The 25,949-nt window shown below is 39.2% G+C and overlaps 2 protein-coding genes across 2 annotated transcripts; one reads left to right on the top strand and one right to left on the bottom strand.

Moving 5' to 3' along the window:
• Positions 1-969: 969 nt before the first annotated feature.
• Positions 970-20,564, bottom strand: LOC141426915 (TBC1 domain family member 20). Its single transcript, XM_074086171.1, has 9 exons — positions 20,170-20,564; positions 19,882-20,010; positions 16,672-16,778; positions 15,584-15,721; positions 12,527-12,729; positions 10,454-10,670; positions 9,876-9,985; positions 8,785-8,997; positions 970-1,029 (listed from the first exon to the last, which is right to left on the bottom strand). The coding sequence occupies exons 1-9, from the start codon at positions 20,321-20,323 to the stop codon at positions 1,005-1,007; spliced, it is 1,296 nt and encodes a 431-aa protein (XP_073942272.1). The 5' UTR covers positions 20,324-20,564; the 3' UTR covers positions 970-1,004.
• A 174-nt stretch (positions 20,565-20,738) lies between these two features.
• On the top strand, positions 20,739-21,672 carry LOC141426282 (uncharacterized). Its single transcript, XM_074085129.1, has one exon. It carries the CDS (start codon positions 20,829-20,831, stop codon positions 21,594-21,596), a length of 768 nt encoding a protein of 255 aa, XP_073941230.1. The 5' UTR covers positions 20,739-20,828; the 3' UTR covers positions 21,597-21,672.
• Positions 21,673-25,949: the final 4,277 nt, after the last annotated feature.

Raw genomic sequence — 25,949 nt, 5'->3', positions numbered from 1 at the left:
CGCCACGCTTCTAATAACTACTGTTTTATATTTTTCGTAGTTTCACGTACAGTCAAGGGCAAAGATATCGGCACTTAACATTAAGGTCGTGTATACATATTTTTGTAACTTTGGCCGTGTTGATAGCTTTGCCCTATGACAATATTTTATGTCCTAACTATGTGATTGTTACATGACAACCTAGTCAATATTACTAATGACAATGACAGAACGACATTGAAGCTGTGGTTATTTTATGTATAGATAAGACCATCGCATTATTTATTGAAAGAAAAATGAATTTTCGTAACGTACGACATTCTGGGGTTATTTGTAATAAATCCCAAATACTCATACTTTTTCATAAGAACCTACTGTGCAGATCTACTTCGAAATTCGTATCATGCCGTCCCTCTTTCTCTCCTATAAAATACCATTAATGCGAGGAGGACGGCACGATATTTCGAACTTCGATATAAGGTCAGAATATTTACTTACCTACTGAAACTTATTTAGTAAATTAGTTCATCTTAAGATTTTAATTATTTTTAGCATCAAAATGAGTATCTACCTTTTAATGTTAAAATATGTTCATCATTATATTTTTGTTCAGATTTATTGTTATTTGTGTACAGTTATAATAATAGACAAATAAAAGAAAAAATAAAGAATTTTAATATAATGAAGAAATAATGTTTTAGTTAACATTAAATGAAGCCACATAGATTTTCTTTTTCTTTTATCAATTACGCTGTTACGAAATAACTTACTCAAGTTGAATAAAGTATCCTCGATATTGCTCACTCGATCTTGATTTTAAAGCTTTTACGGCTGTGATAAGACGTCTCTCTCATTATACAATTATCCCATTGTCATAGCCTTGCGCTTCATGGATTTATTTCACATTTATTTTTTATTTTTGTATAAACCGTTTAGCTAATAAGAATAATTAGTAAGTTAGCCAAATTGTGTTAAATGAAAAGAAATAAATATATAAAACTCGCACCGTGCATTTATTTTTCCCTTCACATGTCGAGTCTGTCCTGCCGCCTGCAATATCACAAAAATAAAACAAATAAAAAACATGCATAGACAATAAAACACGAGATCTTAATAAACATGTAATTAACGTCCATTTTGTCGATCGCCGCCATTTTGGCGCTACCCTACGTAGCCATGTTTTATACTGGTATAAAACTGTGAAAGTATTTTTAATAAATAACGATTACATAGCGCTGTAAATAAAGCTTATTAATACTAATTTGTTGAATCAGTGTCGGAGTATCCTATTTTCGACTCTACGGTCATTTATATGGACCATAACTGTTTTAACCAATTTATTATAATTATTATATTCGTACCATACTGACAGTGATACCATATAATTGTATTTCTGAAAAAAAATTGCTACGAATTAATCCCATATTATTTTATGGAAATAAGATGTTAAGTTAAGAGAAAACGAAGATTTCAGAAGTAATTTAGAGGAAAATTATTAATTAAGTACCGCAAAAACACTTAAACACCACAGAACACATGCTCAACGATTCTGAGTTGTGCTAACAAGAAAATCGAACGACTGTGTTCTAGTGACAAAATTAAAGAGATAGGTTGGAGAACTTGGTAGAATAACTAGTACCGTTGAAAAAAATTTCTACTAAGACAACGAGCATTTTATTCGTTTTTGTTTATTCACAAAACGGTCCAATTTAAACTGAATGTTCAGGTACAGTTATATATACAGCATCACTTTTCAATATGTCTACACGCAACAGTAAAGTTAACAATTCTTACTTTAAAATTAAAACCAGCTCCATTATTTACAAATAATTAAACCAAACAATAAAACAGTATTCTCTCAAACACGCAAAAGATCTTTCAATCACAAGGGTTTCTTTCATTTTATGAAATTAATATCAGAATAACATACCATATATACAGAACTCAATCCTTACGCGAAATGATGAGTGAAATAAATTAATTTAAATGATACATCGCGACATGCCTAAATAATATACCTAACGTTTTAAACTTTCGTGATTTTCACTCATAATCAAAATACCACAAACGAGACTTATCACGCTAAAGCACAATTCATGACATGATGGGGTGACGAATAAAAATGACCAAGTGCGGGTAGTTCGGAGATACGAGTGCCGGTACATTTTGTGATCAAGTGCGGGTATTTCGAAGGACTCGCGCTGCTAGGCAGACTTGACACCCCCCACTTCATTCTACTGGTGACCACGGCCATTGTAATGTGATCGCAACATCGTCGAGGTAAATATTACTCGTGTTTTAGCGTGAAAAGTCCCGTTTGTGGTATTTTGACTATGCCTAAATAATTCTTAAAATTAAGTGCTTTTTATATAGAAATTTAATAATTTTGTCAATATTGTGCACAGTAATACAATAATAATGTAGGGTACTTATTGATTCCAAACGATACATACCACAGAATGAACGATTTTACTTGACACTAAAATTATTACAATAATAAATGCTTATAATTGTTTTCTTCATAAGTAACAGCATTTTGGTTAGTAAACATGGTTATATCTAAAAATTTCATGAGGGTGTCAAGCCTACTGCTGATTTCTAACAACATTTCTGTCAATGCGCTCCAAGGCAAAACATGACGAAGGCCAAGTTCCTATTTTATTAACTGGTGTTATTACATTCAATTACTTTATGTTAGCACTAAAGGAAACCATTAAATAAGGAATGAAACAGGCGCCTAGTGGTTAATTCATAATAAAATACTCCTAATGCGTCCTACGCCTTTCAAAGACACCCAGACAGACAGCTCGCAACTATTCGTCAGTACTTACAAAAAACTCGTAAGTATCCCAAAATCAATATCCCCTCCCGACCCGTGGTCCAATTATAGTTTGAACAACTGCTCTTCCTGGGTATTTTGCCCTTCGGGCAACTGAAGTTACCTAACTAACTACCTATACTACTATAATACCTACCTATTTTTGTATTAAAATATAATATTTACTTATATAAATAAATATAATATTTCCGGATTGGACAAATTAGGTGGATCACGGGTACGTCACTTCAATATCTTACTAAATGAACTTTACGGTGTGCTTCAAGGTTCAGTTTAATTTACATTTCGATTGGAAATATGAGCTTTTAAATTAGTAGGTAATTAATGATTTAGCTTGACAAAGCTGCCTATATCTCTGACAGACAAAATTAATTAAATGATGTTTACATGACGCAGACTGCGTTCCCTATCCAGACTGTAGAACGTAGAACGCATTTAGTGACAAATCATTAAACAAATCAAATATCACATATTTTAAAATGAATATACGTAAATATTTTACTTTCACGCCGTTCGAAATTAAATTCATTCAAACAGTTCATAATATATTTGGTAATACATAGAAGTCGTTTCAAGTTAGAACTATACTTCAATCATAATCACATCGCGTTATAGCGTTATTTGGTTATATACTATAGCCTCATAATAAAATTTTAATACATTTTCAAAGCTAGCTCATTTTACAAGGTAGGTACATTATATCGTCAATACTTTTCAAAAAGCTCGTACCTTGAAATCGAAAATTAGTTGACTGATAAAACCGTAAGTATCACGTTTAGACATTCACAGTAACTGGTGACTTTTTTTTAGATTAATTAATTTATGTTATGCGACGGTGTACAGTCAACTAATTTGATTCCTAGGCCAATATAGAACCTTGCCATAGTAAATAATTTTGGTTTGTCTATAGCAATGCTATAGATGACAAAAATGACAATGACAAGGTTCTGTGGTGCCCTAGGAATCGAACCTGGTTGACTGTACAAACGCGTTCCGCCGCCCGCAAGCACCGGTCTGGCAACGTAGTGTACCCGGACCCGCACGCAGCATGCCGTGCTTTGTCTGCGACTGGCGGTCTGAGTCTGATATTTTTTTAACTGTGATACAGAAGCTTCAAGAGCAAGATTAAGGAATGATATTACCAATAAAGGAGTATGAGTAAATATCAGGGTTCGTGAAATACACGCAAAATTCATTGAAGTGCTGGTTGTCATATTTGTCATAAACGTCATTTTAATCGATTTTGCTCGTATTTTACGATCCCTGGTAAGTACAGATCTGTTCACTCACGAAGGCGCTCCCCTCCACAGCTAATTATGAATGTGCACGAGTAAACCTCGTACTTACACGTTGTCTTAGTCTCAGTGTGCGTGACTGACGGTACGCTCGCAACTGAGGACACGTTCGAGCTACGCACACATAGACTTGTCGTACGGATACGTTTAAAACTACAATTATAAAATGTGGAGGGGCGCGCCTTCGTGAGTGAACAGATCTGTATGCATCTAAGATAGACGGCAACATTTTTAAGCACGTCAGAACACTCATAGTATTAATTAACAAAACAATTATCACGAAAGTTGCCTTTAGTTTATCTTTGCATTACATTATTCCGCCAGTTTTCTCGTAAGGCGAGGTACACAGTACAGTCAACAGCACCAATATCTGACCCAACAAAGCGTGAATCTGATACGACCCTTTTTCTAGGGCTGGTAGGACGTGTCAGATATTTTTGCACGCTCCGCTGTGGCAGGAATTAATGCAGGGTGACTGTACACGCTAAGATTTAGAAGTTTAGGTATGCTTTCGCAGCTGCAAACTGTAGTAACATTAGACGCTACGGCGCGGTACTGAGAAAGCAGTGCCATCTCTTTCTACGTTACGGTAATCCACCACTACTTTGTCTGTCATGATTCCAAATGAGCGAGAGCTCGGCGTATAAATAAACTTCTAGATCTTTGGGTACACGTACAGCATAGGTTTGCACTGAGTTACGTTCCTAAAAATCATACCAAGACAACACCATCACACAAAAATGCGAAACACATACACAATGCGGCCATCTTTTCAGCATAGGGATTTACCTGCCACAAGTTCTTTGTATTCTTCATTTGCACCATTATAAGTCAACATGTCCAATCTTCGCCACTTACGTCAAACTTACATCTACAATTTAACCTTTAACGCATTCGGCATAAGACCGATTATCGTTTACACAATCAATTTGTCGGTTCACGTCAGGCGGTAACCCGAGCACTATGTCTCAACTAAAAAAAAGAAGTATTTTTAACTAATAATAGTAACAATTTTATGAATGAGTCTAGCACGATTCTACGTTGTTTGGAAACTTAACACAAATTATTTTAACCACAGCTGATGTTATATGAATGCTACATCTTTTCAAAAACATATTAGTTACATCTTATTGCGCAGCAATGCTAGCCATAATACAATTAATTATAAGGATGGGTTTCGACCGGAGATAACCGAGGAATGTGTTTTTCTTCAACCAGTAGAAACGCTTTATTTATTGAAAATACTAACTGAAATATAGATGCACAGAAAAACCAGAAAAATAAGACCAGCACTGGGAATCAAACCCAGGTCCTCGGCATTCCGTGCCACGTGCTATACCGCTACACCACTGCTGGACAACGGTACAGACACGAATTTCCCCTATGCACCACATATCTCAGCTTGTTTGTTTCGTAAAAGTAAAAATTTGGAATTGAAATAAAAAATACAAAAAGATTCCAAAAAACAATCTTGCTTTATTTATTATCAAGCCTCTCGCCGCTCAGCTGTTCCATCAGAGCGGTGCTGTGCGGGGATAGATAAATGAAGCGTGTCTATTGTATTTCACACGAAAACACAAGCTGATACATGGATGCACAGAAAAAAATAGACCAGCGCTGGGAATCGAACCCAGGTCCTCAGCAATCCGTGCTGCGTGCTATTTCCGTACACTACCACTGGACAGGGGTCTAGACACGAATTTCTCCTATGCACCAACATTTCAACTTTGCTTTTCTTTTCATTGGTCACTTAAGCAGCGACACTAACGCCATCTATGTTTTTAGTTCTCATCGAGATAGGTACATGAAACACTTCCCTTGCAACTATCCGCTAACCAGGAACAAGAGATGTCGCTATTAAGCAATCAAATTAAGATTACTTTTTGGAGTCTTTTTGTATTTTTTATTTCAACTCAAAACTTTTGTTACTTTTACAGTCATCCCGTGAGATCTATATAGATCTATCCAAAAAGTAATCTTAATTTGCGTTTCTATTGATTCATGAAAAACATAACCCTCCTTCGGGAAGTCGGGTAAAAACACATTCCTCGCACGGTTGCAACGAAGCCTAACGGCCCAGGCCCTATACCACCTAGTGCAAAACTCGAACTTCGTATGTTGCCGTTCCTTCTGTCGCTTATGTCATTTAATACGCGAGTGAACGGGACGGTGCGGTACGAACTTCGATTTGCGAGTTTCGTAGTAGCCCATCTGGAACGACTGCGCGCGAACAGTGGCGCGTCGAGCGTTCTTTCTCTCTTTTGCATGTACAGTTACCAGCACCAATATCTGACACAACAAGCGTGCATAAATATCTGATACGACTCTATTTCTAGGGCCGGAAGGACGTGTCAGATATTTTTACACGCTCCGCTGTGGCAGCTAATAATGCTGGTGACTGTACTGCCAGGTTACCATTGTGTAGCAAGCGTCTCAACCGCGCAATGAATAGTAATAAGGCTTCCTAGTCGACTACGGAACCTTAAAAACGGGTAGACGGACAACAAAGTGATCCTATAAGGGTTCCGTTTTTTCTTTTTGAGGTACGGAACCCTAAAAACGACGAGGCTGTAAAGCCAAAGGGTTCAAGAGTATTTAACATTTTGTAAACTTCATCCGAATACATAGCAGCATAAATAAAAAGTTTAATAATACTAGAAATTTCAAACCATGATTCCTGGACCTATAATTGCATGAAAGTTGCATCACACAATGTCTATGCTGCCATCTTGATGTAAAAGGCGGTATAAAAAAACACTTGAGTTATTTATTATGTTAGCTTAAGAAATCCTGCATCAGATGGTATTAATAACTCAAAAATGTTTTTTTTTTTCGATATACCGCCTTTTACCTAAGGGCCCGGGCCCACTTAGCGCGCTTAGCACTTTGGCGCTAATGTTTCAACTGACGCTGTTGAAATGCGGTGGACTGCGTTGCGCTCTGTCCGTCGCAGTGACGTGGTGCGAGCGCTGAAAAGACGCCGACGTTTGACAAACGCCATTGACGCCGCGTCGACGCTGTGCGGGCGTCAACGATACGCTGACGTTCGAAAGACGCCACTGGCATCGCGACGCCGCAATGTGAACATTGCGTCGGCGTTGCGCGGGCGTTTACTAGACGACGACGCTCGAAAGACGCTAAGTGGGCCCGGGCCCTAAAGGGGTAGCCTCATGCATCCGCTCGATGTTCGTTTCCAGCGTCAAATCCGGTCACGTGATATAACGACAAAGCTGAAAATGTTATTATTTTTTGTTTTCATTCACTCCAATTTCTTTTATTTGTATGCTGCCACTGCCACGACTAAAAGAGGTTAAGAAATCAGCTTCCAAGACCAAGATCATTCCTATAAGCAGCCAGCTTGACGCTGACCAGATTTATCGCTGGCAACCAGCGTCGAGCGACTTGCATGTGGCCGCACCTTAAGAGGGTAGTATGTCAGTGTGAAAGTTAAAATTTAGTAGTTGTTATTTCAATGTTGTTTCATATTAAATAACCCATTGGTGTTCACCTTTATGATGTTCTCATCTCACAAATACCGAGTTAAGTAATACCAGAATCAAGTATAAGTAAGTCAAATATCTTTTTTCGAAATCATGAGTGACTGATTTAACAAATCAAAACAGTTTTCTACCTATTCGTCAATGTTGCATTCAAAAACTTAAACAAACTATGACTTTATTTTAAAACGCTTTCGACAGTTGTTGTGGTGTGAAATAAACGCCGTTTAAAATGATATACAGATAGTTCAACTCAGTTGTGCGCGCGGCCCTATGTGTGGGTAAAGCGATAAGAACACGTCTTGCTCGGACGACGACTGCCGCGTCACGTGAAACTTGTATATCTACAAGCGCACGCACACATAGGGCCGCGCGCACTCTGTACCCCTGTATCACACAGATATAAAGGACGCCGTCTGTATATTTTGTTGATCAAAGTTGAATATCACAAAAACGGCTAAACCTGTGAAAATTTCAACAACTTTGGGCCTACGCTAGCTGCCGCGTTTACACGGAGCGGGTGGACGCCTATATTGAACATGCATGCATGTACTCGCATGAGCAGCGCTAACTGCGACGGATTTTACCAGCACCCGCGCCCGCAAGCGCAGCCTTTAGACGAAGCGCGAGAAATGAGGGCTATCGCGTATGAATTCGCCGCTAGAGGCGCTAGTGTAGCGTGAGGTCTCCGAAATGTCAAATCTCATAGTTTTTGGGTGAGCCACGCGGGTTTATTTATAATTAGAATAATTTTGTGAATATTTTGCAATATCTGAAATTAATTATGGCAAATATGCGTTCCGGGGCAATGAATGTCTGTGTTTTGAGACAGTTTTGTCTTTCGGAAACCTTTGTCCTTCCTTTTTTCCTAACAAAACGGGGACTATGCAACACTGTGGTATGCTCGATATTTTTATGGTACGGTTTTAAGGTGTATTAAATATGATTTTAATCTAAACTTTGTTTTCACGCCCGTAATAACAGACTTTGAAAGCCATACTTAAAAACCTCACGCAACAGTGCGCCATCTAGTGAGACAAAAAACGATAGCCCTCATTCCGTCCCACTCGCCTCAGAGCTGTCGAAAGCGTCAGATCAAAAACAAACCAGAAATAAACCTAAACGAGGCACCGCCTAGAACCTGAACACGACAAACTGATAGGCGTAACGCTACCTGTTGAACAGGTCCGGCCTGTAGTAGACATAGACGCCGATGAGGACGGTCGCGGTCGCGAGGATGGCCCGTCGCGTGAGCGGGTAGCGCAGCGCCGGCACGTAGTACTGCAGAGTGCGCTGCAGACGCACGGACAGCGGCGGGTTGCGGGCGGCGGCCGCGGCCGCGCGCCGCCGCTTCAGACGGTCTTCGTCCAGGCGCCGTTGCTCGTCTCTGCAATGGGATATACAAAGTGTTACAAGCTGCCAGTGGAGCGGAGTTTGATGACCGGATGGCCAAGTGGTTAGAGAACCTGACTACGAAGCTTGAGGTCCCGGGTTCGGGCCGGGATGTTCAATATGTATTTAAGTATGTTTTTATCTATACATATAGTGCAAGCTTTGCTTAGTTTGGGACTAGGTCAATTAGTATCAAGTGTCCCATGATATTTATTTATTTTATTTATTATTAGTTGCGGAGGCGCGGAGCTAGACAGCGGAGTGGGCGAGAAAGTAATGTGGAGCGGTTTTTTTATTTTTTTTTTATTTGACTGGATGGCAAACGAGCAAATGGGTCTCCTGATGGTAAGAGATCACCACCGCCCATAAACATCTGCAACACCAGGGGTATTGCAGACGCGTTGCCAACCTAGAGGCCTAAGATGGGATACCTCACGTGCCAGTAATTTCACCGGCTGTCTTACTCTTCACGCCGAAACACAACAGTGCAAGCACTGCTGCTTCACGGCAGGATTAGCGAGCAAGATGGTGGTAGCAATCCGGGCGGACCTTGCACAAGGTCCTACCACCTGCAATTGGAGTTGTACTGTTTTTTCATTCGCTCGCTCTTTCCGCCGCTTCCCCACTCTTCTTCGTCCGCTTCCATGTTTTGAAGAATGAAGAGGCGCCGAGAATTCGAAATAAAGCCTAGATACAGACTCTTATATTTTTAAGTCAATACGACTAGGCATCCCAAGGAAACGAGGGACTATTTGGACGTACATGCAATGGCCTAGCCTGAAATAGCGCCAGACCGGGAACTGTGGAGGTCAAGAGGCGAAGCCTTGCCTTGCAGTGGGACATTAAAAAAAGTGGGCACGTAAAAACACTCACTCTCTCCTCTCGAGCGCTTCGACTTCGGCCTCGAGGTCGGTGGGGTCGTTCTCTTCGTATAACTTCTTCGCTGTCACCAGGATGTCTTCAAACGGCAAGTCATCTGGTAACTGCAAATACACCAGTACCCTCGTAAGGCCCACGTCAAATGTCGTCAAATCAAGAAAATTTTATCTGTTTTTAAAGAATGAGCAAAAACGCTTTGTGCTCAGACACCCATGTTTTGCGACGTGGATTATATGTATTATATTTCCCTCACAGAGGAAGAGAAATAGAAATGCAATCAATGTATTTACTACCAATTGATGGGGCCACTTGTTTAAAGTTAAAATACCTGTAAATGAATTTTTAGAAATACAAAATCATATTTTTGTTCAACACAGGTAACTAAATGGGGTGTTTGGTTTCGAAAAAAAAAAAAAACTTTTATGCCAATGACGGTCTTTTCGTAAAACCTTTTGCAGCCTTTTTACAGAATAAACGTTTCAATTTTGACTACTTAAAATCTCTATACACCTGTGTTTTTTGTACTGCTTACTATGTTGGTATTCAATAAAGAGTCATTGTATTGTACTTACCCTAGACAATAAGCAGTGTAGCATCGCCATATCGCAGTCGCACACGTACACTTCTTCCTGCCGGTGCAGCACTATAGCGGCCGTAACGTACACGGGGAACAGCGGCGGCGCGCACAGGAAGTAATCGTACAGTCGCACCACGTCGGCATACCGGTTTAGACTGTGGCCGAACCAAGTCAGGTACCAGGGCAGGGCGAACATTGTGCCCACGCCCGCTCTGCAAACGAGGGGTTAGATTGTTAGAGCTAGAAATGAAATAATTATAGGTATGATATAGTTTAACACTTAAAAAAAGGTAGGTTAGGTTAGGTGAGGAAAGGTTAAATGAACAATTTGTTTTTATTTCTCTCTTTACTAATTCTGAATACTCTAATTTTTGAATTCTTAATATCTTGTTTAATATTGTTTTTTTTTTGTGTTATTATAGGTAGAGTCAGTCACGATGACGCGTGCCGTGGTTCTTATTACAATGTCATTAGTGTCTAATTTTGGCAAAATCACGCGTCTTCGTGGATGGCACTAGGTATAAATGAGTAAGCACGTATTCAACCCTTATGCAAGCCCCGCTAATTTAGATACGCTACTACAAAATGAATCATATTGTTTACCTGAGGGATTAATTTTAAAACGACTATTTTTATGACTTCAATTGATTTTGTACCACCAGCGGCGTTTAGCCCATTAGCGCCCGTGTGCAATTATTACTTAGCGCCATCTACGCGCGGTATGTAATAGGTAAAAGTTCGGACTAACACTGCGCGTGTGCAACGCACTGCACATAGTAAAGACGCCTGTACCACATTGTAAATTTAGCAAGGTCGAATATTAGAGTATGTATGTATGAACTCTTATGTAAAATAAGTAAACAAACACAGACAAAAATGAATGTATTACAAAGGCGAACTTATCCTTTAAGGGAATCTACCAGTCAACCTTTGAGTGGATGTGAGGAGCATTCAGTCAGGGACAGACAAAAGTGAGTTTAAAAATTAAAATAGATAGTGGAAGCTGAAGCTACAATACATTGCTTAAATAATATAATACACAAATCTATATAAAAATATATGCATATGCAAACAAAATAAGAATAATACGTACCAATACAATAAGCAAAAATAATAATAATAACAATAACAATAGTTAATCTTTTCAACATTTACGGAGGTGTGAGCCACATTTACTTCAAACCCTCCCTGAACGATCCTACGGTGCGAGATTAGTGTTGGTACATTTATGTAGTGGATAGAGGCACTATGCCTGGATAAGAGTTAATAGGGGACAGCGGCAGCCGGTACAGTAGTGGCAACGACGCGCGGTCGCCGCACTCCCGATACGACCCGCTCCCGACACGCTGCCAGTGCGGTCTGGGCCAATCAACTTTTTTACCGACTAAGATTGGTTTTTTGGAATCTTTTTGTATTTTTAATTTCAATTCCAAATTTTTACTTTTACGGTCATCCCGTAAAACCGAAATTGAAAATACAAACTGAAATATAGATGCACAGAAAAAACAGAAAATAAGACCATCACTGGGAATCGAACCCAGGTCCTCGGTAATCCGTACCGCGTGCTATACCGCTACACCACTGATGGTCAACGCTACGCACTGGTGGTAGCGTCGCTGCTTAAGTGACTAAGTAAGAAACACAAGCTGAGATATGAGGTGCATAGGGAAATTCGTGTCGGTACCGTTGACCATCAGTGGTGTAGCGGTATAGCACGCGGTACGGATTACCGAGGACCTGGGTTCGATTCCCAGTGATGGTCTTATTTTTCTGTTTTTTTCTGTGCATCTATATTTCAGTTTGTATTTTCAATTTTTTACCGACACTAATCTGTCCGCGACATTTTTCAAACAATTGCAGATTTTTGTAAGTAAACATGTTTTTTCTGTAATTTAATAGATGGTGTACATGAATACATGCCATCCTACGTAAGTTTAACCTATTAAACCGTGAAATATCTTGTTGGAAGTACGATTTTTTAGTAACGCCAGAGACAGTTTTGGTATCGCAGGAGACGCCCGTGTCGGTAAAATAGTTGATTGGCCCGTTTACGCTTAAAACGACTCACTTCTCCAAGCACCCCGCGACCTTATCGTCCGCCCGCCTTATAATCGGCAGCATGTAGTTAAGCAGATGCTGCGTGGGCTGCATTGTGGTCTGCATGAAGGGCGCCAGCGGAGCGCCCGGCCCGTACGACAGCCGGCACAGCAGCGGGAACGACGCGCGGTCCCCGCACACCAGCAGCAGGGTTATCGCCACGTCGTGGTAACCCTGGGGACAAACCGCCGTCAATGGTTGGTTCAGGTGTTACTTGGAGGCCCAGCACACACGTACGGTCAAGGGCATAAATGTATCTGACGATGAGAAATCAATCTACATACAAAGTGCGCTCGAGCAACGCACACATAGACACTGCTCACGGACACGATATCTCGGACCGGTTGGGACCAGTGCGAGCGCGAGTGCCATCCGCTTGATACACGCGTCTGTGAACTTTTTTGTGCAATAATGGGGAATGTGAATTTATTACACTTTAAAATATAATAATCGTGCATTTCGCCAAAAAAAAAGCCGTGGTGGCCTAGTGGTTTGACCTATCGCCTCTCAAGCAGAGGGTCGTGGGTTCAAACCCCTCTGAGTTTTTCGAAATTCATGTGCGGAATTACATTTGAAATTTACCACGAGCTTTGCGGTGAAGGAGAACATCGTGAGGAAACCTGCACAAATCTGCGAAGCAATTCAATGGTGTGTGTGAAGTTCCAAATCCGCACTGGGCCCGCGTGGGAACTATGGCCCAAGCCCTCTTGTTCTGAGAGGAGGCCTGTGCCCAGCAGTGGGACGTATGTAGGCTGGGATGATGTGCATTTCGCCAATGTCGAAAGATATTTTCTGTGACAAAGTTGTAACATAACAATGACAAACATTAAAATATTTTGGTTATTATTAATTAATATTACCATTCTTCCGGTTTCATTCTCAACAATAAGTCCAACAATAAGATACGAGTGCCACTACCACGTTAGTTTTTGGTGCATAAGCCATAGTTGACAACCTTAGAGCGACCGCCGAGCGTAGGTATGAAAAGTGAAGTACATACTCGTACATGAGATTGACTTCTGTACTTATCTGTTTTGTGCCGCGACTCCGCCCTCGTAGAATTCGGTTATCGCTATCCCGCGGGAACTATGCAATTTTCCGGGATAAAAACTATCCTATGCCCTTCCCGGGAACTCAAACTATCTTTATACCGGATTTCATCAAAATCAGTTCAGCGGTTTAGACGTGATGAAGTAACAAACAAACAAACAGTTTATTGACAAGGTAGTTTGTCAAACATGAACTTTATTGAACTGTTTTTGCACGCAACACTTTGTAATTAATTACTAAATGTGTATTTTCCTTGTATTGTATCTAATAATAAATAACAGTGCGATAACAACGTAACGTGATACCTTTACCGCAACCGTAGTGCTGGGTGTCACAAACCAATTATCTAGTTACGGGTATTTAACAAAGATATTTAAGTTAATTATCATATTAACCCCGATTTTTGCGGATTTAAGAGCGACCAAACGTATACCTACTTAGAGGGTATAAATATGTATCTATACAGCAAACGAGGCAAATATATATGTAAACATCAACCTTATTATTAGTCGCACAGAGATGTACCTACTTGTAGAGATATTTTTATTGCCTTGGTAGTGTACATTGGTAGGGTAAGGACTAAATTTTTGGATTGATCCATATAATAAGAGCTACGGTGCCACATACAGACACACAGACAGACACACATAGCGGTCAAACTTATAACACCTCTCTTTTTGCGTCGGAGGTTAAAAATGCTGTCCCATGTGTAAGAGCTCATAAGTAGATTTTAGATATATTGTTAATATATTCCTCTATTATTAAATTGAGTAGGTACTTTGTTTATTTTTTCCATAAATAATTTACAAAATTGGTTAGTTTTTCTTCTCCATACAAAATAAGAGTTCCTGGTTATTTTTATTGATTTACAGGGTGAAATTTAAATCGTGATATTTTGTCCAGCACTGACTGAGCATGAAACACTAATTTTGGATCACAATTTAAATTTCACCCTGTATATCTTTTTCTGCAATATGCTCGGAAACGTTTGCCTAACTGTCGTAAAAATAGAACGCGAAGTTCATCCACATACACTGACACAAAAAAATTAAGTAAAAACGTTATTTCGTTATCTCGACGGCCGGGAAGTTTGTATGAAATTCCATTACTGTATTTTATGAGATTGTAATAATGTAATTTTCAATACAATGGATATTCATACATGTCAAGTTACGTAATTTAAAATAAATAACACAAGGTCAGATAAATACACAGTCAGCCAAATAAACCGCCCCGCGCCATACCCGGTGCAAAGGTGCCCAATACACTTGCCACGTTGCTCTGTTGAACTGCGATGGACAACATTTGCACCAGAAACGACCCAAAGAGAGATAAGACTGTATAGTTATACATTTCATTACTGTACCGTTTTAATAGTAGATTATTGTCGTGGCCTGGAAGTAGGCAATTGCTGGCTGAGTATGAGTATTAAACGGACGAGCTTGCGAGTCCGTTTAACTAATACGAAGCCAGCAATTGCTATTCCAGCCGAGACTAATATAAAGCTTTTCTCAAAAATGGTGAATAATTCTGAAATAGAATAAACTTTTTCTCAAAATATACCTATTATAAAATTTAATTTTATTCCAATATTTTTCTTATGCTTTCCGCCTTTTTTTCATTAAAAATAAACTGCAGGTGTATTTTCCACCGAAAACACCACAAGCTATTTCAGACCCAATAGAAAAAGTCCGGAGTTCCAACAAAATATCTGATACCGGCCATTAGACTTGGCTGTATACAACTTGTGCCAACATTTCCATGGCCTTTTTAACTTTAAAAAAAAATGTGAATGATTGCAGGCGCGCTAATTCATTATTGTCGAGCTAGCGCGCCTGCAATCTTTTTAACTTTTTAATTTTTCGCTGACCATAAACTATGCACTTCACCTTCTGATATGTAAAGAATAATGTCAACTTTTGCGGACATTTTTGAGAAAAACATGTTATGATTGTATTTTATCCTGATGTTAAGTTACCTGGTAGTACTTGAGGTGCGGGTGCCTGATGATGACGCGCAGTATGAGCACCGTGAGCTGGTCCTGGAGCGCCACGCGCTGCTCGTACGGGATGCCCGGCGGGAACCGCTTCAGCGAACGGTTCACGTCCAGGACCACCTGCCCAACAGTTACATCACGAACCGGGAACGAACGGTAAGAGCCCGTCCCCACTAGTCGGGTGTCGGATGTCGGTCATTTCTATAGAAAATAGGTGTCTGTCAAGTCTGAATAGCTTCATATATAATGTTCTACCATTGGAACATCCGATTAAAATCCTGACCCAACATCTGATAAGTGGAAACCAGCTCTAAGTATGAAAACAAAACGGGTGAAGAAAATACGACTTTCTCTTTTCATACTTTTCCTTCCCATTGTTTCTTTGGAGAAGAGCAACTGGATTTGATTCCCTGTACTAAAATTGTTTTTTGCTATATTCTGTATTCTTGCTGCAGTACAAATTGAGCAACAACAGCTAATAATACTAAGTGCCGCCACATATTTCTACTCATAATCATCAGCTGGAAAACATTCACTGTTGAACAAAGCTCTCACCCTTAGGCACTTGTTTCACCGCCAGCGAGGAAACGATTGGCTATCGACTATTTTCTCGCTCAAGAAACGAACAAAAGATATAAGATCCTGTGTGAGTAAAATAGACACATATATTAATAGTTGATCGCTGGCTGTTCACACTGTCGGCGAGAACTCGCTCTTACATCTTTTGTCGCAGCGACAAGAGCTATAAAACTCGCTGAGCTATAGATACTCGCTCAGCGATGTCAGCTTGGCGGCCGCCCCGCACGAGCGAGTCGAGCGGAGCGAGTAATCGCCCGTCGCACGCGAACACTCGCTTATAGCCGAGCGACAAAACTACACTCGCTTCTCGCTGCTCGCCCACTCGTTTCTAGTTACTCGCTCTACTCGCTTCTCGCTCATCGTCGGCGGTGGGACAAGTGCCTTAGAACGCCACAACGAACGACAACTCGACGCTTGCTCTCACGATGTCATCAGTCCATCTAGTGGGAGGCCTGCCAACGCACAACCAATGGACGAATATTTCTACTGACCTGATTATATTCACTATGGGTTGATAGTTCGTCCAGAGACGGAGGGTCCGTTAACTCCTCTAGTGTCACACCGACTAAGAGTGGCCAAATTTTTCTTCTGTATTCATCTGGAAATTATGTAATTGTCGTCAATAATTCCACCATATTTATTTAATATAAACTTTTCACTCCCACGAAACATAAATATTACTCGTGTGTGTTAGCGTGGTAAGTCCTGTGTGTGGTATTTTGACTATGAGTGAGAATCACGAAAATTTAAGATGATATAATAACATAATGCATTGAACTTTAAAAGTTATTATTAAAAATGTTATTTTTAATACAGGCTTTTAGAGGAGGTTAGTTTGTTACTATATTAACCCTTAATAAGGCAGCTAGAGGCGTTTTAGCGACCACTTGCATTGAGTTGGAAACTGAACCTTATTGCTTTCATAATACATCACAATTTCCATTGTCCTCATATCATCATCATCATCATCATCCCAGCCTATATACGTCCCACTGCAGGGCACAGGCCTCCCCTCAGAATGAGAGGGCTTGGGCAGTAGTTCCCACGCGGGCCCAGTGCGGATTGGGAACTTCACTGTACTCATAATTATTGAAAATATAACTATCTTTAAAAATATTCTTTGTCAGGTATGTATTAGATAGCTGCTTTTGATTCTGTGGTAGTATGCTCCAATAAATGGGGCCTTATAGTCATATGTTGCGTTGTAAAGCAGATAAATGGAGTAAGCAGGTAACACTCTGGTACCCAAGAGATGGAAACAGACAACGGGGGCGTCCAACAAGAAGATGGGAGGATGATTTCCGCCTAACCCTGGGACCATACTGGACCAGAGTTGCAGCTGACAGAGTCCAATGGAGGCAGTCGGAGGCGGCCTATGTCAAAAGACACCGAACTGAGGGACATTTTACGATAATCAATAACATACACAAAAATATAAAACTACCAGTTCGGAAAAAAAGGCTATATTATTATTATTATATACAAAGGGTTAATGAACTAAAACAATTACTATGCTCACTCGTAGAGCAAATTTATAGCCAATCCGACCATTGCTGTTAGATCAAAATTCCGCCCCACTGTTAGTCCTCCACAGGTGGGTGGATGTAAAAATAAAGTAAAATAAATATTTCACTAAAAATGTAAGTATATACATTGAAAATACAAACTGAAATATAGATGCACAGAAAAACCAGAAAAATAAGACCAACACTGGGAATCGAACCCAGGTCCTCGGTATTCCGCATAGGAGAAATTCGTGTCTGTGCCGTTGACCAACAGTGGTGTAGCGGTATAGCACGCGGTACGGAATACCGAGGACCTGGGTTCGATTCCCAGGGTTGGTCTTATTTTTCTGGTTTTTCTGTGCATCTATATTTCAGTTTGTATTTTCAATTTAGGTTTTGCGGGATGACTGTAAAAGTAAAAATTTGGAATTGAAATAAAAAATACAAAAAGATTCCAAAAAACCAATTTTAGTAAGTATATACATTACATATAAAAAATAAATAAATACCTATGACTTCTCATCAGGCTAGGCCTGTATCATGGCAGCCAAGTGAAATAGATGACTAAAGTAAGTAGATATGTGAGTATTCTGGTTAATTGCATTAATAATGTCAGCATTTCCAACTAATTATCTATTGAAAAGCACATGTCAATTATAATAAATAGAGAATCAGTATTCAATGTTTACCAAACCAAACAGCACAAAGTTATGCGTACATATTAAATATATTGCTGATCAATCATTATCTTTGTTTTTATTTGCTCACACCTACATTTTGTAATGTATTTATTAATCTGTAGCCACAACAGTTCCTAATAAAAATAAAATGCATTAGATAAACATGTTACAAACAACTTAAAAAAAAACATTTATGTATGTATGTATGTATGTATGTATGTAAGTATGTAAACTCTTTATTGTACAAAATAAGTAACAAACACAATTGACAAACATTGAGATATATGTACAAAGGCGAACTTATCCTTTTAAGGGATCTATTTTAATTTTCTGGTACTATCAAGGCAAACTTCTGATGCACTTTAGAACATTCTCTAAGAATGTATGTATGAGTATTTCGGAAGTGATTATTAACAGTTGGATCTGCAATTATTGTGCCAAAGTCAAATATACTGTTTTATATTGACTTTGACTTAATAATCCCAAAATGGCCAAAATGTTTTTTTTTTTCTTTATTTGACTGGATGGCAAACGAGCAAGTGGGTCTCCTGATGGTAAGAGATCACCATAAACATCTGCAACACGAGGGGTATTGCAGACGCGTTGCCAACCTAGAGGCCTAAGATGGGATACCTCAAGTGTTGTAGATCCGATTCTGTTAACAGTCACCGTTTATGTGAGCACATTTTAAATTACCGTTTAAAAAAAAATACTAGATAGAAAGTAGTATTAAGGTGATCTCATCCTTTCTTAACAGTTAAGGGATCTTTTCTGGCTATCTTACAGTATAGCACAGAAAACGGCATAATGATTTTCTTTGTCATGCAACACACTGATATTTTCTATGAAAAGGTTCCACAATGGTCACATTTCAGTTTGTGTGATAATATGTATAAAGATTGTATATTAAAGATGTGGAGTGAACATTTTCGTTAGGCAACCCTCTCTGGGTTCAGGCAGAGAAATATGAATAGGTTGCACCTTTGCGACAAAACTGTGACATCTGGTAATACCGCATCTTTGGAGATAGTACAGTTTTGTTGCAAAGAAGCGAGTGTACCTTCAGTACTACGAGTACTCCTTGGAGTTTGTGTACACTAGCTTTACCATAGCTGTGATCACGAATGTCATCGAAAGCATTTTAGCAACTTGGTGGGAATCAAATTCTTATGTCACAATACCACTGATAAGTATAATATAATATATTTTTATATTTCTTTGTTCTGTACATTTCTTTACTAAAATTAAAAAATATAATGGTTCTTTATAACAACAAAAAGAAAAAAGAAAAACATAATTTATAAAGACCACATCCACAATGCAGGTTTTGTGAGGCCAAAATTGCATTATTTAAAAATGCAAGTTCCAATGTGCATTGTTTCCATATTTTTTCCATGACTTGGAACTTGTAAACACATTTATGTATGCCCCTAAGTACTTCTAATTATGATGCAAACGACAACAATAGGTGATGTCAAAGAGTCATTGATTTAATCATAAACACCACTCAACTTACCACTTATTAAGCCTCCTTTGCTTTTCGCAAAGTTCTGCCACTGTTCCAAGTTAGTCCCATCTAAATCGGCCAGGCACTCCTCGATCTCCCTCCTCTTTTCAGTTATATCGGGGTCCACGAAGTCAAAATCTGTTTAATTAAATCAATTCCATCATTTTACTTTCACTTCATTTTCCATTAACAAACTCGCACTCGGTACATATAGCGCGCAGTGCTCATAAAGTGTCGTATACGAGGAAGTCGTAAACCAAAAGCAATCATAATCTAGTCAATAATTGTTTACAATACCTTCATCGAATTTTAACTCCGAAGGCGTAGATATGTCATCAATATTTTTAGCGTGATTCACGTCGATGATCGGTTTTTTCGGCGGCGGAGAGCAGTTCCCGTTAATATTACACTTTTCGCCGACCTCGGCTTCAGGTTTACTCGGCTCCATCATGTTAAATCGAAAAATTAACGAGCAAAAACATTACACCATCCTTCTCTGCACAGTGACAAATTGACACTTCGAAAGAAATTGTGCGATGTGACTTGACATTTCAGTGAAGCTGTCGTTCAAAATCCTTGTAACTCAGAAAACCACTTCGTTTGTTAAATTTGTGGCATGGCTTAATAAAATAGTGCCATTTTTAGAAATAAATTTGTTTTTGTTGCCTTATTTATTACTAAAAGACGAATATTTATTGAGGTAACAACTTTAGAGTATCAACTATCAGCGAATGCGAATATGTTCCGAGCGCAACCGAATTGACATTTAGCTGCGTTTAGTTTCACGAAAAAAATATTTAAAAAACACGTAAAACCAAGGTAAAACATTGACTTTTTCTTGTTTTTAAAAGCAATTAATCCTTTGACAATATCAAAATGTTCAATCAACCATCGGGATTTGATCAAAAATATAAATAAAAAAACCCATAAGATTAAATGCTTTAAATACTATTTTTATGATGGACACAGTATTACACTCTCAAGAGGAAAATATAAGAAAAATTGAAGATATTATAGACATACAAAAAGCAAAAGGAAACTACAATAGCCGTCAGGTAGCTTTCGCTTTGCCATCGGACACAGACAGCACTGTGTCGGCTAACTTGGTGAAAAGTTTAGAAACAGGTCTTTCGAATTCGAAAATCGACGGTATCACTAAGAAAAAGCTCAAGAAGTTCCGAGCTAAACGTTTTAAAAGTCAGATACCGGATGTGATCTCGTGGCCCAGTGACTCTGATATCACTGTGCTGAGGATGAAGCTGTTCGATAGCAGCGAGTTGAAAGAGAAGGTCGGTAACCTCATACCTGGAGATGGCCTCCACCACCTTGATAGTTCATCGATGGTGAACCTGGCTACCCTGATGCTCCAATCGCAATCTCCCTCGAAACACAGTATTATTGAGGAGTACCTGCTTCCTTTGACTTCATGGGAGGAGCAGAAGGACACCGATAATAAAGTCCCCATAGTCGCTGAAGAGGTGCGCGTTGCGGAACCTGAGCAGTTCCAACAAGAAGTTAAAGTGTATGAAGCGATGTGCAGCCACAAGGAAAGAGTATTCGGCGTTTTAAGTTCAAGAGACAGTGGGACATGTTCAAGATTAACGAAAAAGTGTAAAATTGCGAGGTTTTTACGTCTCTACTTCTGTCCTTGTTGCACTTGTTTATACAAAATGGAAAAAATGCCTCCTTCCGAAATAAGCCAGCATAACCTAAATTGTTGCTAAACACGCATGTATATTTTCTTGTTGTTGCGATATTAAATTTGTAGTTATTCCTCCAATACATAATCTGTATGGTAAATCGAATTGTTTTATTATTTTTCCGCTGCCGGTTTTAAGGGGGTGATGAAAATCAAAGAAAGAGGGCGCCACTTTCTTCGTAACTGTCATAATTATTTTTGAAACTTATTTTTAAAGAAGCCGCCTCATGGGAGAACAGTGGCGTTGAAAATGGCGATAAGAGGTTAACAAACCTTCGATTCGCCGATTACATTGTCTTGTTCTCTAACACAGCATTGGAACTTGAACAAATGCTTCAAAACCTCAGCACTGCGAGCCTTGAGGTTGGACTCATCATGAACCGAGCTAAGACTAATAGTGTTAAACGTAAAATCTTAGTGAATGGACAGGACATACATTACGTCGAGTATATTTACTTAGGCCAGATAGCATCCTTCGGAAACAGGCAAGACAAAGAAATCGATAGACGTATCGAAAACGCCTGGAAGAGCTTCTGGTCTATGAAATCGTTAATGAAAGGGAACCTTCCAATGTCGCTAAAGCGTAAACTCGTCGACATGTGTGTCCTGCCCATCCTAACCTACGGCGCGCAAACGTGGTCACTTACAGAAGCTCAAAAGTCCAAACTCAAGGTTTGCCAGCGGACAATGGAGCGTAGCATTCTTGGTGTCCGAAGAACGGACCGGATTAAAACGCTGAGCTGCGCTCAAAGACTCGAATTGCTGACGTGGGCGTAAAGACGGCCAAGTTGAAGCGGGACTGGGCTGGACATGTCTGTCGAATGAACCCACAACGTTGGGCCAAAATTGTTACGGAACGGGTCCCTAGTGACGGATACCGTAATAGAGGCAGACCGAAGAGGAGATGGAGGGACGACTTAGATGCCTATAATGTGGGATGGCAGGAGCTCGCCTTTGATAGGCCGAAGTGGAGCAAGAGAGGAGAGGCCTTTTCCTAGCAGTGGGACACAAAAAAAGGCTAATATTTTTTTTTTTTAATGAAGTACGATTACTTATTTTTGAAAGGAATAAAGTACATACGATGAAGCATTCCAAATATTAATAATATTTTGACGCAAAATGCTTCATCGTATTTTATTCCTATATAATTCTGTAAGTAAATTGTTTTAGTTCTAGATACAGTCAAGTGTAAAAATATGAACTTATTCAAATTTAAATAATTTATTGAATCAGGCGTTACTTTGCGGACGTCCATATCAATGAACTATAATTTCCTTGCTCACCCGCGACCTTACGATAGCTAAGCTTATGCAAAATATGCGTGTTCATGCAGTTCCTCCACCTCCACACTGTAAGAACACACACAAATCACACAAACCCATCTATCACCACCACCACACTACACTGACGCGTTTTCGAACTCAAACAGAGCTCATCTTCAGGTGACACAACCGTACACCATGCTACCTGTTGTTAGACTAACGAACCACAACCACCGTTTTAACTTGTCACTGTAACTCCCCAAGTACCCACATACGTTTTATGAAACAAAACAAAACTACCCACAATTTTTTTTTTTTTTTTAACCGTCCTTCAAAAACTACCTTGATTTTTTATTTATTTACTGTCAAGGCATGTTTATTAACTACCATTGCTGAAATTAGATCCAAGCCGTAGCAAGGGAGATGAAACTAAATTTACCTGCTCATTATAATAGACCCCATACTGTTGTATCTAATTATCTCCATGCATTCTAAAACATCGAGACGAAACCCCTTGCCACAATAATGTACACTTCATACGAAAAAATAATAATAAAACATGCCTTGACAGTAAATAAATAAAAAATCAAGGTAGTTTTGAAGGACGGTTTAAAAAAAAAATTATTAATAATTTGTGGGTAGTTTTGTTTTGTTTCATAAACGTATGTGGGTACTTGGGGAGTTACAGTGACAAGTTAAAACGGTGGTTGTGGTTCGTTAGTCTAACAACTGGTAGCATGGTGTACGGTTGTGTCACTCTGAAGATGAGCTCTGTTTGAGTTCGAAACGCGTCAGTGTAGTGTGGTGGTGGTGATAGATGGGTTTGTGTGATTTGTGTGTGTTCTTACAGTGTGGAGGTGGAGGAACTGCATGAACACGCATATTTTGCATAAGCTTAGCTATCGTAAGGTCGCGGGTGAGCAAGGAAATTATTTTAGTTTATTCAAATTTTCAAAAATAAAGTACACAGACTGTTATTCCGACGCAATAAGGCCGTCGTAACATATTTTTGAGTGGTTCGAATAGATACTTATTTTTGCACTTGACTGTATATACTTCGACTTTCATCTATCTTATTCTTTAGCACCTGGGTGAACAAACTTCGCTTGGGAGAGCAAAATAGATCTATTGTTCACCTCCAAAATCCCCTCTAGAGCTTCTTGGAAATCATCAGAGTCGCTTCTGAAATCGCCAAAATAAATAAATACGTATTATACAAGTAAATAATGTATTAGATAGATTTTACCATGGTACCTACTTTTTAGCGCCTACAATAATCGCAATGGCAAGAATGTGCAGTTATTCGATTGTTCAAAATATGTAATCAGACTGGTTGTTCTTATCGAACCAGTCACGTGCGAAAGCTATAGGTACCTACAGTGCGACAGGCGGTTAGCTTACAAAACTTCACTTTTATTCTTCAGTGTAAATGTTGCTGCTTGTATCTCTTGTTCCTAATTTTTAGTTTATATTTTATATTAAAGCCCAAAGCTACAATCTAAAGCTTGCTAAGTTTCTACTAGTGTACCTTGTCAGGTTTCAAAAATCTACAACCCTAGTCTAGAACCCTGAATTTTGTGTGGCATATGACACGCATTGTTCTTTGTTCTCGTCATTTCATCTACGCGATGCCTTATGTTTCTCAACACCTCTGTCTGTCTGTATGTGTTCGAAACCAATCCAACAATATCTATCGTGGTGACCCAGTAGTTTTACCTATGGTCTCTTAAGCAGATGATCTTGGGTTCAAACCCGAGCTCACATCTCTCAGTTTTCGAAATTCATGTGCAAAATTACATTTCAAATTTGCCAACAGCTTTCCGACGAAGGAAAATATTATGAGAAAACCTGCAGAACCTGCGAAGCAATTCAATTTGTGTGTTTAGTTCCCAATCGCAGTAGCCCGCGTGGGAACTTCGGCCTTAGCTCTCTCATACTGAGAGAGAGAGAGAGCTGCCCGGCTGTGTGGGGTATATAAATACTCGTATGTTAGGATGAATAGGTTCTCATCTCGCTACAAATTGTTTTCTTTATTCAACAATCCATAGTCGTTTATTAAAAGAAAACGTGTAATCTGCACTAATTACTACAGGTTATGGGCCCAAGCTATTCGTACTTGGCGTCCTTGGCGCTTGCGGTTGCATTCCTACCGGGATAACTTAAAGCTGATTCATTGCATGCCGAAATAGGCTCTCTCGTTGACTACCATCCATGTTCTATCTATACCAATATTATAAGCGAAAGTTATTTTGTCTGTATGCAGGTATGTTTAAACCGTCAAACTGATGTATATAAAATTTTGTAAAGTAAAATCACAGGTAAAAAATAAAGTTTATTTAAAAAGTACAAGTTTAAATATAAACATTGCAGTTACAGGTTAGGTAAAAGAGGAGAATAGAAAATATACATACTTATGTATGAATATAATACAATAATATTATGTAATTTAAACATAAAACAAGTTTGACATCACAATATTTTAGACTAAATACTTTGGCTATCATTCCTAATTTTTATGAATTAAATTCGGTTTTGTTCCACGTACCTTGATTTTAACGAAGCAGCGGCGGCCTTAGGGGGTGGCGAACAGGGCAATCACCCGAGGCCTCGCTCTTGCAGGTGCCTCGCGCAACAACCCAAGCAAATTTATCAAAATATAGGTTTTTTAACTATATTTTCGCATCACACTACTTTTCACCAAGGACAAAGGCCGCCCGGAGCCTCATAATGGGTAAGGCCGCCGCTGAAACGAAGCTCTATATTTCGGCACATGCACAGGGGTGAATATACGAGCGTTTCAACCGGTCGGTTAAACGTCATTACCATCCCACGTTTATTAGCACAACCCAAGGACAAGTTGCAAAAGTTTTGATCACTCATGATTTAGGATCGGTATTGTCTTTAGTTTTGACAAAAAAAAACCTTTTTTTCGTCATTACCATTTCAGCAATTACTATTGAAAGATATGATGCTCGTGGTTGTTTCAGTAGGTTAAATTCACTATAAAATCACCGGAATCTCATCATCATCGGAAAATGCGGATCGGAAACTACCAAACACTATTCAAGTAAGTAACACCCGGATTTAAAATATAATTTAAACACTTAACCAATCTG

Source organism: Choristoneura fumiferana, chromosome 3 (genome assembly GCF_025370935.1).
Source record: "Choristoneura fumiferana chromosome 3, NRCan_CFum_1, whole genome shotgun sequence".
In the NCBI taxonomy this organism is placed as follows: Eukaryota; Metazoa; Arthropoda; class Insecta; order Lepidoptera; family Tortricidae; genus Choristoneura; species Choristoneura fumiferana.
This window is presented reverse-complemented; position numbering and strand designations above follow the sequence as displayed.